Source organism: Balaenoptera acutorostrata, chromosome 4, assembly GCF_949987535.1.
Source record: "Balaenoptera acutorostrata chromosome 4, mBalAcu1.1, whole genome shotgun sequence".
NCBI classification, from domain to species: Eukaryota; Metazoa; Chordata; class Mammalia; order Artiodactyla; family Balaenopteridae; genus Balaenoptera; species Balaenoptera acutorostrata.
The window spans coordinates 8,259,011-8,276,985 of record NC_080067.1 but is presented as its reverse complement, the minus strand read 5'-3'; the positions used below and the strand labels follow the sequence as shown (position 1 = coordinate 8,276,985).

Genomic DNA, 17,975 nt, shown 5'->3' with positions numbered 1-17,975 from the left:
GTTGCTTCTACCTTACTGGCCCCTCCCAGTCTCATTTGATGGCTTCTCCTGATTTTCCAACCTCTAAATGTGAAAGTCTCCTGACTCAGTACTCAGACCTCATCTTTGCTCTAGTTATACTCCCTAAATTATCTAATTCCCGTTAAGTCCACATTTATACCTTCAGCACAGATATTGTATTCAAACTTCAGACTCATTTATTCAGCTACCTACTTGACATGTCTTCTTGGATGCTATTTATGCTTCTTAAACATTGTACAAATACCAAACTCTTGAAATCCCTCAAATCTGCAGGGTTATTTGTTTTTTCATCTCATAAAATGCACCTCTACTTGTCTAGTTTCTAACACAAAAGGACTGGAATCATTCTTTGATTCTTTTTTTCTCTCCTGCTGCAGTTGAATTCATTGGCATACTCGTTCAGCCTCTCCTTCTAAAGATGCCTCTGATCTGACCGTTTCCCATGACCTCCATTGCTCCCACCCAGAGAAGGCAGGTGACTTGGGCACAGTCACACAGCTTATTGAGAGAGCCAGAACCCAATTCTAAGATATCTCGTATATAGACCAGTGTTCATCCAAAGTATAAAATGTCCGCAGATATGTTTTATTTCATATTTATACCTCCTCATGACTTAGGTCTGAAAGGTGTTCAACCTAAAATCTAATCATCAACAGAAATGAGTTTTTTCACGTAAAGGCAGTTTTCTGTGTTGCAGGTTAGGTGGCTGCTATGGTATCTGGTCAACATAACTCAGATGTACTGATAGCATTAACTCAGGAAAGTGTGTTTGCGTGTGTGTGTGTGTGTGTGTGAGACAAGATTTAATAAAAAAAAAAATACACACCCACATAAGTGCTTGATGATGGAATATCCAAGGATAGACCATTTCCTTATAGAGTTTAGCATCTATTTGTAGTTTTGTGTATAGTGGGCTTGGGTTTGAATGGCTAAGAAATCATAAATAAATAAACTAACATGTTGAAGCATCATTAAAAATTGTAACACTCAGTCTTAAGGGAAAAAGCAGACTATAATGAGAGAAAATAATGTGGGGTGACTTATTTAAGATGACATAGTCAGGGAATGACTCTCTGAAAAGTGGACATTTGGTCTGAGACCTGAAAGATGAAACACAGGGGGAAGAAACTGCATGGGCACAAGCCTTGGGAGAGAGCTGGGAAGGACATTCTCAAATGTTAGATAGCAGGTAAGGAGTAAGTGAAATCCTAGATAAGGTGTTATGGGCCATAATAGAGATGTTTGAGGTTCATTCCAGTTGCCATGGAAAGCCTTTAAAAAATTTAAAACAGGAGAATGATGTTCTTCTTTGCAAAGATTACTCTAGGTAATAAGACCAAAGCAGGGGTTAAATCCGTATGTGGAGAAGGTTAGCACCCTTCACCTTCACAGCATTGGTGTCACTGGTTTGTGAAAGAGTGAGGTCCCCATCAGTAGGTACTTGTGCCACCACAAGACAGAATATTGCAGAGAGGGCCTATGGGATTATAGATTGGGCATCAGGTTATATATGGACCTTTATAATCATCCCCAAACTTTGAGCTCCTGTAGTACTATTAACTGAGCTAATTATTAAAAGTCTCTTTAGGAATGATAGAAAAACCATAAAATCAAAGGGGTTATTATTTAGAACAGAATTCTCCCAAACCTTATATATTGAATACATACTCACCTACAAAGTGGATATCCCCTTCCCAAGATGAGGCTGACGTATCTAATGTGAACCTTGCATTAGGGCAGATGGTCTCAATTGTTTTGGAAATATATATCATCTAGTGGTGTTGTTTAAAATGAAGATCCAGGGCTCCCATCCCTTGGAGATTCTAATTTAATAGATGTGAAGTGAGGCCTGAGAAATTGCAACCTTAATAAGCATCCTAGGAGATCCCAGTAGGCGAGGTGGACCAGGGCTGCACTTTAGGAAACAGTGGACTTGGTGATGCCCCTCTGCAGATCCTAGCTCTCCTCCACCTCTTGTCATCCACCGAGATCAGGAGTATTGTAGCTCTGAGGATATTTTAACTTGCATTGTCACGTTACTCAACCTTTATGAGCCAAACCCCCTTCATCTGTAATCACAGCATAAGATGCTTTTGTGAGGGCCAGAAATGCAAAATGCGGACCTGAGAGCCTGGCATATCACAGCTGTTTAATAAACAGCACCTACTGTCTGCCTTATTTCTGTCTAATTTATTTAGCTGCCTCTTTCCTAGTTATCTCAGTTTACTAACGCCGAGTCAGCATTGACCTCTGCTGGTTTGCTTCTCCATTATTGTCATCTTCCTCTTGCCTCCACCTCGCCCACAAATTCCCAGAGACCTGCAGCTATCACCTTAATTCAAGTTTCGCACTCTCTCTGCATCATTATAAAGGCACTAGAATAAAAATGCTAATATTACAGCTGTGGAATACCTGTAACTATCAAATTCATTTACTCTTGTGTTTCCTGCTACCTAAATTAATTCGCTCTTGTAGAACCCCTCATCTTTCCTGTTTAACGTGAGTCCTGGGAAGCAGAGAAGACTATGCAGTGGCTAGATAAGGTTCTGGAAAATGCTACCAAATGATGAGAAACATGTACATTGCATTAGCTTCCACAGAATATAAACAAAGTTTGAAGGGAGAGAGAAAAGTCAGTCCACTCTGGGGCACTGGGCACACTAATTTGTATCTGTTGTCTTCAAAAATTCAAATTGGAAAGCCCTTGAAATGTAAAAAAATAATAATGAAATGACTAAAATATGACTGAATGAATCCCGTTTTTTCAAATCTTCATGTATGTTTGCAGTAAAGATCCTGTTCTAGTTTGTTTGAAATGAAAAGGAAATATTCTTCGAATTAAATGCCATTGCAAGCAAACTCTAGGTTGTGCTGGAGGAGGATCAAGGGACAAGTTAAATGAAATATTTGGGGAATCTGAATAGACACAGAATACGGCTGGTTTCATTTGCTGGGTTCCATTTAATCTGTCTTTCAATAGGTCCAATAAGATGCCCAAAGAAATAACTATGTCTTTCTGAACAAAAATATTGTCACGTCTTATTTTGTCTTTAAATAAACTCCTAAGAAAAGTTTTACAAGGGTGTACAATTGAAACCACAATTAGCTACCTATTTGGTAATTTGTTTATTTAAGAGAATAAATAAAATGAGACTTGTGCCAGAAAATCCAGGTCCCCCGATTGCCAAGGCGTTAAGCCCTCCCTGTCAGTTTCTGCCTAACTTCCTCTCTCCCTGACCCCTCCTCTGGATTGGGAGAGCTGGGATTTTTGTATCATCCAGGGAGAAAGTATAGTGAACACTGCGCTTTCTCCTCCTCTGTTTGCAAAAGCTGCAAAAAAGCTTGACCTTCCCAGGCAGCTCACTTACGGTTCATATTTGATTTGAGGGAGGAGAGGTAGAGAGGGACAGGAATCATGAATATGAAAATGTAGGAATAATAGACATTATTATTTAATAGACATTATGAGGCAGGGGTATTTACATCATGCCTGTTTCTTTTCTCTGGGCACTGTTGGGAACAGGTTAGCCTACCTTCTTCACTAGGGTAGTGGCTAAAAGACAGTATCCTGGATTAGAAAACTACAAAGTAGCCCTGAAGAGTCCCTAAGGATTCCCAAATGCTGAATTCATGTACACACGGTAGTTTTCTTTACTGAGTGAAAGCGCCTCATAATTTCATTTTATATTTTGGAGAAAGGGCTTTGTTTGGCATTATTTAACTTTTTTTCTTTCTTTTTTTTTTTTTTTGCTTAATAGGTTTCCTAATAGAAAATAAAATTTTCTATTTCTGCTTACTAAAGACTTTACTAAAAGTAGCAGGTCAGGATGAAAACTATGGGCATGAGATGGACTGTTCAGGGCAGTTCTGACTTTATTTTTAAAGCAAAGTTGCTGGTTATAAATGATTCCTGCTAAATAATAAAACAATAGATTTGGCTACAAACAATTGCCCTCATTTGGTGTGCTTTAATAAAAACTAATAGGTTCCAAGTTTATTTCACTCATTTGCTTAACAAATACTTATTGAGCGCCTACTACGTGCCAGGCACCATTCCAGAGGTTGTGACTAAATTAATGAACAAAACAAACCACTGTCCCTTAGAGTGTACATTCCAGTGACAGAGTATAGATAATAATCTTAATTTTTAAGAAAGTAAACAGATTATGTGAAAGACCATTTGTCTAAAAGACTAATTCTATTAGACAAGAACCCCAGAGAACTGGGGCATATTTCAGTATTATTTCAAATGTATTTGTAGAGAATCAATTGTGGATAAAATACCAAACACGTTTTATTATTATTGCCTTTGAGATTTTCTGGTTTCTCCATCATTCATTTTACCTTTGATGAATCCTGTCTGCCTGTCTTAATTAAAAATCATTCTTTTTCGAAATGAAACTCATTTACTGAATTCTAAGAGACAGTGCACCTGAAAAGAAATAGCACCACTCACCACTGAAGTTCACACAGCTGAAAAATGGAATTTGCAAAACTTACTGGTGATTTTGCTAATACCAAATTATGATAAAGAGTATACTAAACTTGCTTTGAATGTATTCATCTTAATGAGCTTTTATCTTTGTTTATTGGAAATTTAAAAATTTGTTGATCTAGATGATTCTTTCTACTTCATCAAGATTACTATTTGTCTTTAATCAAGTTATTTTTATTAAGCCATTCAAATGCATGGTTAAATACATTTTAAGATGTTTCCGAATAGGTATTCATGCATATGCTACAAAATTCAAACACTAAACAGGGAATATGATGAAAATCAGTCTCCTTTCCTTTTTTGTTCTCAGCCACGCAGGTTCCCTCCCTCATTCATTTACTGTGACTAGGTTCTTCTAGATCTTTCCAGTGATATTCTAAAGGAGCTTCTCAGACTTTAAAATGTGCATATGAATCTTGTTAAAATACAGATTCTTATTCAGGGGGTCTGTGCTGAGGCTCGAGATTCTCCATTTCTAAGAAGTTCCCAGTGAGGCTGCTAGCTTCACTGGCGAGGTGGTGAAGCACATTAGTTTATATTTGTCTCTGTGTTTACTTGTTTATTGGCCTTAAGAGAGCAAGATGTTCTCATACATATACACAACTTTCTGCTTTCTACTATGACTTCAGCCCTAGGGTTCCAGCTTTGAGCTTTGCTTTGTTACAAAGTTTTCTTCTAATCTTTGCCCGAAGTGATCATTTATGCAGTATGTTAGAAATCAAACCATAAATGATGAACGTTAGCAATACAACCATTTGAAGCATGCTACTAGGTGATGTGTAAATTGTAATGACTAGGAGAATCCCTCTTTGCAAATTTTCCATCTGCTTTTTAAAGTAAGGTTAGAAAAGTCCCCAATTCCAAGCAGCCTCTAAATTTTAGCAGAGAGCACACTGAGAACTTTAGCTTGCAGCCAGTACCATTAATCTAATACAGATGCCATCATACTTGGAAATGATACAATTAAGCTCCCTGAAAGCAATATAAAGTGCAAAGATCATTTAAATATTTTAAAGTGGTAAGCATTCATATTCTATGTACCTGGATAAAGTAGTCTCGAGAGATGACGGTGATCGATATCACAAGGGGTACAGATGTTGTCTTTGTTGGACCTGTATGTAAATGTAATTCAGACAGCTTGGGAGCAACCCATAAAAGAAAATTAAAATTTTGTGCTTGTTTCTTCCCCTCTACAAGAAAATGAAGGCCTATAAGATTCAAGTTTGCCCATCTGTGTGGTCTGCAGAGTCTGTTCATATGAGTACTTGCTAACGCAGCACAAGATTTGGTTTTAAAAGAGAACCTGTATCAGGTTGCACTGTATCAGAGGCACTTTTCAGAAATAAAGATTTGGACCATCAAAGTCTCAGTTTCTGTGTCTTTGGCAGAAAGAGCCAAGGGGTACAGGTTTCTCTTTGATGTCCAGTGAGTATCTCTCAGTGTGTCTTTTGGTGTGACTGGCTCAGGGTCTCCATATGGAGGGTTCTTAGACTGGGTGCTGAGCTGGTTGTCTTGAAGGACCGAGATTGAGGGGGAAGAGTGATTTGGATCTGTCCAATCTCTTGAGAATACACCATTCTACCACCAGTCGTGATTCTCAAACTTAGGTAATGTAGACGTGTACTAAACAGAATGCAGAGTCATAGAAAACAAACAGCATATCCTCCTGAATTTTCAATTGAATTAAAAATATGGCAGGTCCATATTAAAACATAATAAAAAAACACTCAAACAAGCATAAATACACAACACAGTAGAATGCAAAATTCTGATGGATTTTTAAGTTAACCTGAGATTTCAAACCGATATCTATCAAGCTTAGATCAGTGCCTCTAGGCTCCTTGGAATGCACATTTAGTGGCTTCGGCCACTAAATACACTTCTACCTAGTAGAAGGGTATTTCAATGGGGAAATTTTAGGAATACTGTGATATACATTGAAAGGGTATGAAGAGGTCAGAGTCCAGGTCGTTCGAATCGCAACTACATTTCTTTGTCTCCTGAGGGACTCTGGAGTGGGCCTATGCAAAATATTTTGGAGCCAAGAAAGTTGTTGTCATGTTTTTGAAATATTGACTTTCTGGAGGAAATGAGGAAGTGACCTAGAGGTTGTTGAGAGATCCAGACTGGCTTAGGAGATGTCATAAATGAACTTCTAATAAATGATCTCTGTAGAGAAAAATCTGTGCCTTTGAGGTCTTTGTAGACTGAAGGGGTAAAAATATTTTTCTAGAATTAACCCATTTCTGCTGGAAGTAGAGAACAAGTCACTTCTTTACAGAAAGATTGCATGACGTAGTAAACATTGTTTGTCACGTAGACTGGATTTCAATCCCTCCCTTCAAACCTTAGACTGGACACTAAAGTTCTCCAGGTCTTAGTGTTCTCATCTGAAAAATGGGCTGAGGATGAAAGGAGTTAGTAGTGGATCAGTGTTTGCGTTCTCTTTTTTTTCCTTCTATATTTTTCCTTTCCAACTCCCATTCCCTGTGTGCCTGGGAGTCGACAATGAATAGTACATCTCCATTTGAATGGGAAAGTGGTACCCTACAGTCGGGACTCAGAGCAAATGAACCGGGTCTCCACCAACCCTGAGATTCCCTCTGATGATCCATGAAAGCATTTGGCTAAGGAGACATTTAGATAATTATTCAACTACTCAAAATGTAAACACATTTAAATCTTACTGTTTACCAGCACTTCAAACTAAATTTACACTAAAGGACGACCTAGAAACAAGGAAGAAAAAGCTGTGTGGCATTTAGATGTATATCACATATGCATAATTGATTCTTTAAAAGGTTAAATACCCTTGACATATGTATGGTTAGTGATATACCCATGATGGGTTCATAATCATTATGGCAGTGGCTTTGTTTTACATAATTCTAAAGTAAATGTCACATTTCTTCTTTGGAGATTCCAGGACTGGTATTCAGAAAAGCATATGTTTCTAAGTAGATAGCTGGGAAAAGAAGCTACTCTTTTCCACACAGAAGGACTCTATTCATGTAGCTAGTACACTAAGCTTAATGAGAAGCCGACTGCCACTAAATTCTCTCGAATTGAAATGCAATTACATATCGAGGGCAGGACAAGTGCTACCTATAAACAGAAAAGCTCAAATACATGACTTTTTTTTTTTTTTGCTTTGTTTTTGCAGGGTATTTGCAGGAAGAATTAAGTACCCCAAACACACTATAATCCTTAATTGAAATGCACAGATCAGGCAATTTGGTGAATCCTTTAGCGGCTTTTTTCAGAAGCTTATTGTAGCTCTGAGGGACTGGTCTTTTCTTATGTCCATAAACAATTATAAAGATGCTAAGGAAATTAATAAAAGAAGCAAGTCACTAAAAAGTATGTAGAATGAAATACCATAACATATGCCGTAAGAATCAGAAAAAATAGGCAACATGAGGATACATATGTAAGTGGTAAAAACTATGTAAATGGGAATGATTATTACAAAAATTCAAGTTATGGTTTTCTTCTTTGGGGAAGGAGGGAAATACAATTTGTATGGTTCTCACAGGGGTTTTCACTAGATGAATGATCCATGGCTGTTCACTGTTGTATTTAAATACTGTTATTAAATCTTTTTTCAGGTGTGTTATATTTTCTAATTTTTGAAAAAGGAAAAGGCAAAATAAAACACAGTGAAGAGAAAGCACAAATTAAGTTGGTAAAAAAAAAAAAGACAATGTAATATGGTAATCATAATAAAAGTAAATATATCAGTCTCAGGTTGGTGGATGTATCTTCATGTTGTACTTTTAAAAAATTTAAATGCATGCAATGTGCAAGACACAGCTATAAAATACAAGTCCCTGCAAGGGTCAAAAGTAGAAAGACAGATAAAAACTAACAAAAGAAAACTATTGTGGCTATTTAAACGATGGGAAACTGGACTTTAGGACAAAATGTAATGTTATTTATTTTCTCTGTCTCTAATTCCTGTTTCTCCATTCATACTCTAAGCCTGCTCCTTCCAGGCATCTGCTCCAACCCTCCAGGTCTTTTGATAATTATCTCCACCCATTTTTGTCTTATTCCTAGCTAGTCATTTTAAAAGCCCTGGATCTTCAGTTCCTCAACTCTAGGAGTAGTTATCTGTGTACCATTGATTTGGTACTTACAATATGCTGTATTTTAATGTTATAGATATTCATGCATTTCTTTAATTATGTTGTAACATCCTAAAGCTAGAGATTATACTTTATTCATCTTTTAACACCCCCCTGTCACCTCACTCTAAAAACTGCCATATGGTAGAACCATGTCACATGGCATATAGTAGAAAGTCAATAAACATGTCAGCAGTCGACTGAAAAATGGCTTCTGAAAACACATCAAAAGCTCTTTCAGGACATTTGAATACATTGCCAATGTTCTGCATTTGCGTTTTCCAAGCTAGCTCTCAGCCTAAATTTTAGAATGGAAGGAGGAAGAGAAACTAATGGTAAGAGAGTTACCCAGAACTGTGCAGAGTTGGTGAGACCAAGACCAATAGGAGGGTGCCCCCCTCTGGACCTAGCTGGGAACTCCCATAGGTTCAAGGCTGATCTTTAAGGTCAGGGACTGCATCTAATACACTTTTCTGCCTCTCTCTGCACCTGGAACAAAGTCCATCACATCGTACACCATCAATAGATGCTTCTGCAAAGTGTGAGAGAATTAAATATTAGTCTTGGATAATTTAATTCACTCCCATGGCCTCAAAACAATGTGCCACTGAAGGCTTCCCAGTATGGATTTTAAGCTCTGACTGTTCTGCAGAGGGAGAGGGTGACTGGGCAAGTAGATGAGTCAGCCCAGCCCAGGCAGGATGCAGATGTTAGCACTTGGATTTTTACTCTGGGCTTGGGAGGTGATTGGAGCAAAGCTGAATAGAGTGGGTTTGGTTCTGCCAGCTGATGGGGGTCTATGGAAACATGCAACAGATGTTTAAAAGGAGATGGGAAAGCCCATGGAACAGATCGTCAGTGCTTGTCCTGCTGGCCACCAAGAAGTAGCTGGAATTCCTCTTTTCTCATGGCATAAAAGATATGATGTGTGCTGCAAACCTCTTTTAAAATCCTAGTTTTTTAATAAGTAATACATAAAGCATATGATGTAAAATTCAAAGGATATAGTAAGAATATGGCAAAAATAAGTATTCCTATCACCTCTGCCCGTAATTGCTCTCTCTAAAGACATCTGCAGTTACCAGTTAACCCACTTGGTTTTAGGTATACATAAACACTTCCTGTTTGGGGATACATGTACATGTCTATATGGGTTTATATATTTTCTGACAAATAGTTCATCTAATAACCTACTGCACCGAATCATGATTTTTTTTCATTTAACAATTTATGCCACAGTTCTTTCCATTTTTCTTTTTCTTTTTATTATCTTTAAAATCCCAGCCTCTAATATTGTCTGATACACTGACACTGTTCAACTTCAGTTTCATGAACGAATGAATGAGTGATTTCATAATAGTCTCTAATTCATTCTGAACCTGAAAGTCACCCACCAACGCATTTTATACATGTCTTGTCTTACCCCCCCATCTCTAATATGCATCTTTTTGCCTGTAAACACCCCTCTAAGTTAATCTCAAAAAATTTGAACCTCCCTTGAATATGGCCTTTCAGGCTCTCCTCCAGAAGTCATCTCTAAGCACTTAACAACTGTGTCCTGTTTTTTATTGCCCTACATTCTTATTTGTTAATATAGTAGCTGTAAGATGTGAATAATACTCTTAATAATAATTTTTATTGAGTACTTATTTGTGCCAGACATTGTACTAAGCATTTCTCACGAATCTCTACAACACATCTATGAAGTAAGGAACAGTATCACCCTCTCTGTACACCTGTCAGTGCCCTCCCAGGATCTCCTTGACTCAGCCTTAAGTTGCTGTGCAGACCATTTCCTTATATACAGTGGCTCCCAGCATCGTGCTGCCCAAGTGACATCCGGAGAATGTGTTCAGCCCAAGTAGGCAGGCCAAAGTGCTAACATACTGACAACCCCAAAGTGATCCTAACCAATGAGGTATAGACACTCATGGAGGTGGATAAATACCCTGGCTTTCTCTCCTCTTTGGGAAAAGTTTGAGCTGTGTTCTGCCCAGTCATTTCTTCTGTGGGTCCCTGTGTGATTGAGCCTCAGTTGCTCATATCTGTAAACGCCTTTCTGTCTCACCCTTTATTACCTTTCCTCCCTGCCCACTTCCTTACTTCCTAGAATCACCTGCCAAATAAACTGCTTACAGTCAAATCCTTGCCTCAGGGTCTGCTTTTTGGGAAATCAGACCTAGGGAAACTGAGGTTTAGAATATGTGAGTAATTTGTTCAAGGTCATCTGTACATCAAGTGGCAGATTCAAGCTATGAACCAGAAGCCACACTCAGAAGCACCATCCCTTACTCTTAGGTAGATGGTAAGTGCCTCAAAGCAGACCAAGGAATGCTCCGTTCCCTCCATGGTGTGTTTCAAAATGCAAACCAAAGTCGGAGCTTAATACATACTTCTGCTGGGCAATGCCATTCTACGTTTTGGGGTGTCTCTTTTCCACCCCAGCACATCAGGACTTGCATTTTAGGTAATGTTGGCTAAACATATGTGCTTGTGATTTGTTACTGAAAGTGCGATTTACAAAGAATTTCTCACGCTTGTTTACTTGCTGTCTTCTCCTTGTTGGTCTACAGATAGCAACTTCATCCTCGCCAACGCCCAGGTGGCTAAGGGTTTCCCCATAGTCTACTGTTCGGATGGCTTCTGTGAGCTTGCTGGATTTGCCCGAACAGAAGTCATGCAGAAGAGTTGTAGCTGCAAATTCTTATTCGGGGTTGAAACCAACGAGCAACTGATGCTTCAGATAGAAAAGTCCTTGGAGGAAAAAACAGAATTCAAAGGAGAAATTATGTTCTACAAGAAGAACGGTGAGTTGTCTTTTTCTGATGGGTGCTCCTTGGACAGTTGTGAAAGGTCACCCACCCTCTTTCAACTCCCATTGGCGTAATTGCTCCATAACTCCCACTAAGGCTTAATGGTATTTCACATAAATACAGTCTGTTATTGAAGTTCCACAAATAACTTGGACGATGGCCTTGTTTTGGCCATTAACAGCATAAACTACCTGAAAATTTAGCATTAGAATTACAATTATTCAATGTCAATATATTAACTGAGGTAATATATGCTAAAATAAAGTGTATTATGTTGTGGTGATGCTTAAGATATATATCAGATATGATGGTTGTTAATATATTAACAGATAATCTTCTCTTCAGAGATAGTTTTCCATCTTTAAGAACCACATCTCAGCCTCAGTCATAGGGACAGAGATCCGAGTGTTTGACAGCAGAAAAAGAAGTTAACTTAAAGGACATGAGCATAGGCATTTTCTCTTCCAGTTTCCTATCCACAGAGCCTTTCTCACTATTCTTAAATACTAGAGACAAAATAAGATACACACAGTGTCTCAGGGTGGGAGTACATTTTCCTGGACTCAACACTGCCACTGGGGAAATACTATTTTCTTGTGGCTATGGTTTTGTGACTCTCTTCTAAATGAAAAAGTATCTAGGGATGGGTATAGTTTCCACAGTGCTTGGTTCCTACATGGGAATAGATATTATTATCCTGTAAGCCGTGGTAGAGGGGGTGAATCCAAGAGGCATTATATTGGAGAAATGCTAAGTCAAAAATGGGAACAAACCATCATTTTCCAGTTTCTAGAATTCTATCTCTTTTTTTAACAGTTTTCCTTTGAGTAACATAGCCCCCTGAGTTTTATTTAGCTGGGCACATGGCCGCCTAGCTAAAGAATATATTCCCCAGCCTTCTTTGCAGTTAGCTAGGGCATGTGTCTAAGTTCTGGCCAATGATATATAAGAGTGAATGATTTATGCAACTTCTGGGTGAAATCCCTAAAAAACGAAATTGTTTGCCCTCTAATTTCTCTTCTTCTCCTTTCCCGTGGTGTTGTGGACTGAATTACATCCCTTCAAATTTCATGTATCAAAGCCCTAACCCCCAGTGTAACTGTGTGTAGGGAGGGCCTTTTAAGGTTAAATGAGGTCATAAGGATGGAGCCTTAATCCAATATGACTGGTGTCCTTATATGAAGAGGAAGAGACATCAGGGATATGTGTACATAGAGGAAAGGTCATGTGAAGACACAGCAAGAAGGTAGCTATCTATGAGCCAAGGAGAGAGGCCTCACCTGGATCTTGGACATCCAGCCTCTAGAACTGTGAGAAAATAAATTCCTGTTGTTTAAGCCACCCAGTTTGTGGTATTTTGTTATGACAACCCTAGTAAACTCATACATATGAGTCAGAATGTTATGGCAAGGCTGGAAAGCCAGCTTCAACCATTTGTCAAGGTCGACACCATAGAGGAATACAGAGCAACAATAAGTAAGGAGCCTGGGTGTGGTTTTAGGTCCACCTTTCCCATCCTAGACAAAGACACATCCAGTTCTATCTTGTTTGAATCACTCTATTTCTAGGTCTTTTTGTTACAACATTTAAATTGTACTCTAATTCAAGGTTTCACAGCCTTGGCACTATTAACATCTTGGGCCAATAATTCTTTGTTGTGGGGGCTGTCCTGTGCATTGTGGACAATTAGCAGTGTCTCTGGCCTCTTCAATACTTAGTACTGGGGTCATTTTTAGGAGGAGATATCGGAGCCTGAACATGGGGACTTCATCCTCTTTTAAAAGTTATTTGTCCTTGGAGGACAGTCCTTGATCATGTGAATTTTGGATGCATGGTAGTCAAGAAGTATTGGCAAACACCCCTCTGGGAGGAACAGGATATCCAATTCTTTGGCACCAGGAACACAGTTCAGACCATTGTGTCCTTCCCAGTGTCAATAGATAAGGCCTACATTGCAAATGCGGTAAAATAAAAGGATTCTAGCTCTATCTAATTTTACCACAATCACTGAAAAGGGGGCCTGAGATAAAAGAAAATGGAGTTGGTCACTGAGAATGCAAACTGGTAGGGAGTGATAAAACCTCCATCTGGTGAACAAAGGGAAATGGAGAGGCTTTGTCTGAAATACCTGCTGACTGCAGACTTGTCCTTCTTAAGATAGGTGCCTTGTACAGGTCTCTCCAAATCCATTTGTGTTTCTTCCTTTTTAAGCCTTCTCACAATATACAAATGTGGCACCGCTGAGAAAGGTTTAGGCCAAGGAGGAGAATTTAGGTGGCAAGGCGAAAGGGTGGAGACTTTGGAGGTCAGATAAGTAGAAATATAAAGCACAGGGTGGGAGTGAACCCCCAAAAGAGTTTCCCGAGCCTAGTTTCTTATAAAGATGCCTACAACCTTGGACCCCTTTGGATGGAAATCATTAAAGGCACCAAGAAAGAATAAGGTGTTTAAAAATTAGGTAATAAATAAGAAGACAACTAGCTTCACAGATAAGCATAATACTCAAACTTCTAAAATACAGAGAGTAACATTTTATATTTTTATGTGCAGGAGTTAACATTTCTTATTTCTTGTCCTCCCTTTAAATTGCCCAGATTCTACCTATACATCAGAAATAGACCATTAAGATGTCTTTTCAAAAGCAGTCCCCTCTACTTCTGCTGATATACAAAAGGCATTAACCATGGCTATTCTAGACAAACAAATGTATGGGTACCCGAACCAAGGGTAACAATTTTATAAATTTGGTGTTTATCCTCATTGTTTTGTTTTTTTTTAATATCAGCAATACTTATATGTGCGTGGTTCCCTCCTTTTTTACACACAGCATACTTTGCACACTGTTCTATATTTGCAGAGCAATATCTTTTACAACTGTGTATACCTTGTAGAACAACATATGCTGGATGCCAATCTCTCATTCTTTTGTACAGTATTACATCATACGGATCCATCATAGTATTACATAGTATTACATCAGGTGGATCCATCTTAGTCGCTTACAGTATTACATCAGGTGGATTCATTATAGTATGACATAGTATTAACATGATATTACATCATATGGATCCATCCTAGTCAATTACAGTATTACATCATGTGGATCCATTATAGTATTACATAGTATTACATGATTACATCATATGGATCCATCCTAGTCAATTACAGTATTACATCATGTGGATCCATTATAGTATTACATAGTCAGTTAAATAAACTTCTACTGATGGACACTTGTGTTCCCTCTAAAATGTGATGACTCATTTGCATAGTATTACATCGTGTGATTCAGTTCAACGACTCCCCTACTAATGGACATTTGTGTTCCCTCTAGAATGTTATCTGTTTTCTTTGCTCTTTCTGTCTGTCTGTCTCTCTCTTTTAAGTACTACTGTTGCTATTTAGAAAGTTTTGTGTTTTTTTCTAAAAGTTATCTTTTATGTGATATGTTTATATTGTATAGTCTCACTTTTTAAAGATTTTTGTCTTCATTTTCTATCATAAGCAATCTTATAGTTAACCAGGAACCACTTCTCCCTCCTTTCTCTCCCCACAAGCTAATTTAAAGTAATGTCCTTTTAGTACCAGTTAATATCTATAAGACAATCAGCATGCATGGTCTGCTTTCCTTATTATCGCTCTATGTTCCTCTCTCACCTCTTTCATAGTTATATTTACATTGTCAGCTCAAATAACAGTTGCATGTATTTTGTCACTCTTATCCTCCTTTATTTAATCTTGTTGCTACAGTGAAATAATGATCACCTTATATTCTGTCCTAAAGCTTCTCCAATAATTTCTTGGTTGTCAGAAGCTTGTTCTCTGAGTCATCTTAGAAAGAGCTCATGGAAACTGTTTCCCTGAGCCCCTGCATTTTAATAACAGTATGACTGTGGCCTTTGTACTTGTAGATCAATTCGGGTGAAAATTAAACTTTTGGTTTATATTTTCTTCACTTTACTATCTCAATTATGTTATTCTTTTGTGTACTGGCATAGAGTATTATTTTACCCTAAAAGTGCTGCTAATTAAGTGAGTTGGTGTTTTGTCCTGGATGTTCAATGAATTTATTTTATTTTATTATTTCATTTCATTTTTTCATTTTATTATAATCTAATAGATTTACTGGAATGGGTCTTGGCATAGGCTGAGGTCAGCAAACTCTTTCTGTGAAGGGCCAGAGAGTAAATATTATACATTCTGCAGGCCATACAGCCTGTGTTGCAAGTACCCATCTATGTCATCATAGTGTGAAAACAACCCAAGAAAATATGTAAATGAATGGGTGTTACTGTCTTCCAATAAATATTTTATTTGCAAAAACAGGAGGTGGGGGGCTTCCCTGGTGGCGCAGTGGTTGAGAGTCTGCCTGCCAATGCAGGGGACACGGGTTCGAGCCCTGGTCTGGGAAGATCCCACATGCCGTGGAGCAGCTGGGCCCGTGAGCCACAATTACTGAGCCTGTGCATCTGGAGCCTGTGCTCTGCAACAAGAGAGGCCACGACAGTGAGAGGCCTGCACACCGCGATGAAGAGTGGCCCTCGCTCGCCACAACTAGAGAAAGCCCTCGCACAGAAACGAAGACCCAACACAGCCATAAATAAATAAATAAATTAATTAATTAAAAAAACAAAAAAAAAACCAAAAAAAAGCAGGAGGTGGGCTAGATTTGACCTACAGGCCAGTTTACTGATACCTGGTTTAGAATATTTTGGATCAGATTTTTCCTCTGATATGCGATATGCCCTGTAGTATTTATGTTTAAGACCCTTTTACTTGGGGAAATTTTTCTTGAATTTTAATTATCATTTATCTGTTTTCTCACTTTGATTTTCCTCTTTACGGTCACTTATTACATGTGTGTTGGCTCTTCTTTGCCTGTCCTCTGTACCTATCATTTTCTTCCTCTTTTTCATTTATTTTATTTTTTTGTTTTCAGTTTTTCACCTTGTGCAATTTATTTCCTTTCCTTTCCTTTTGTGGTATCTATTCACACTTGTATTTCTTCTCTTTAAGTCTTCAGTTCTTTATCTTTCATTTATATCCTCTCCTGAGCTCAGTTAGGTCATATTATTTATATCACTCTTTTGACTTGTATCTTAGTTCAGACTGCCATCGCAAACTATAGACTGGGTGGCTTAAACAATAGAAATTAATTTTCTTACATTCCTGAAAGCTAGAAGCCCCAAATCAAGGTGTTGGAATGGTTTGTTTCTTTTTAGGCCTCTCCCCTTGTCTTATAGATGGCTGTCTTTTCTCTGTGTCTTCATATGGTCTTCCCTTTGTGTGTCTTTGTCCTAATCTCATCTTCCTATAAGGACACCAGTCATATTAGATTAGGGCCCACCCAAATGACTTCTTTTTAAGTAATTACATCTTTAAAGACCCCCATCTCCAAATACAGTCACATTCTGAGGTAATGGGGATTGGGACTTCAACATATGAATTTTTGAGGGCATACAGTTCATCCCATAACTCCTAGTCATATTATTTCTGAGCTTTTCTAAATCAATGTAGGTTATGTATGTAGTTATTTCAAAGTTTGTAAATTTTCTTAATTACTTTTTACTTATTTCAAAATATTTGGGTTTTGTGTGCTTACGGAATATTTTGGATGTGTCTTTACTTTCTGTACCTATATTCAGATAATTTTTCTCTTTATCTTCTCTTTCATCCTTTTCTATTGTCATGTTTGAATTTTTTTTCTCAACTTTAAGAATATTGAAAATAGAGGTGTGCTAGGAAAACTTTCCTAAACCTATGGCTCCTTTTGCCATTCCCCAAACGTTTTCTTTTTCTTTTTTTTAATGCTTTCCCCATATAGCTACAATTTTTGCTTCTTTCTGAGTTAGGTCTCCTCTCCTAGTGAGGACCTGTTTCACACTAGTATTAGAAATGTTTCCTTTCTTTACCCTGATTTTCCTGCTCTGACCAAGTAGGGCTCTGGTTTGAGCAGTTTCTCCTCAGTATAGTTCTATACCTCTGTGAGTTCTATACATCCAGCAAAGAATTTCTGCTGGGTTTTCTGAGACCATTGGAGGCTCAGGCAACCCCAACACCATCCTACCTTTCTGTAGCCCATTCTCACTCACCTTCAAATTGGAGACTGGGAAGCTCTGTGTTAGTTTTAATCATTTTCAGATCTGTGTGTGGAATCCTCTACTTCCAGAGGATTTCTTCTTTGGGGAGTAAACACTTGTTGACAAATTATGAGGTCCCAAGCTCTAGGGCTATTAAAAGCCTTCTTTCCGACATTCTTTTTTTTTTTTTTTTTTTAAATAAAGCTGCTGCTCCTGCAAGGGTCTAGCTTCTTAGTTGGTATTGCTCATCATTCTGTATTCTCAGGTTTATGAGGACACACTGTCATATAATTTGGTTGATAATGTATTTTTTGGATTTCTGATTTTGCTATCTTAGTTACTTTAATTTTGTGAAAGGATTGGGGATATTTCAAAACCAAAGTCGTCATGGCCACTGCTGTATTTTAAATAATCCCTTTAGGCAAGGTATAATTGCTTT

General features: G+C 38.1%; 1 protein-coding gene across 1 annotated transcript in view; it reads left to right on the top strand.

The window, feature by feature from the left end:
• The first annotated feature begins 10,489 nt into the window (after positions 1-10,489).
• Positions 10,490-17,975, top strand: part of KCNH8 (potassium voltage-gated channel subfamily H member 8) — a 276,697-nt gene continuing 269,211 nt past the window's right edge. The window contains exons 1-3 of the mRNA XM_057545662.1: positions 10,490-10,504; positions 10,942-10,948; positions 11,217-11,450. Coding sequence (XP_057401645.1) covers positions 10,490-10,504; positions 10,942-10,948; positions 11,217-11,450 — 256 coding nt within the window. The remainder of the gene's footprint in view (positions 10,505-10,941; positions 10,949-11,216; positions 11,451-17,975) is intronic.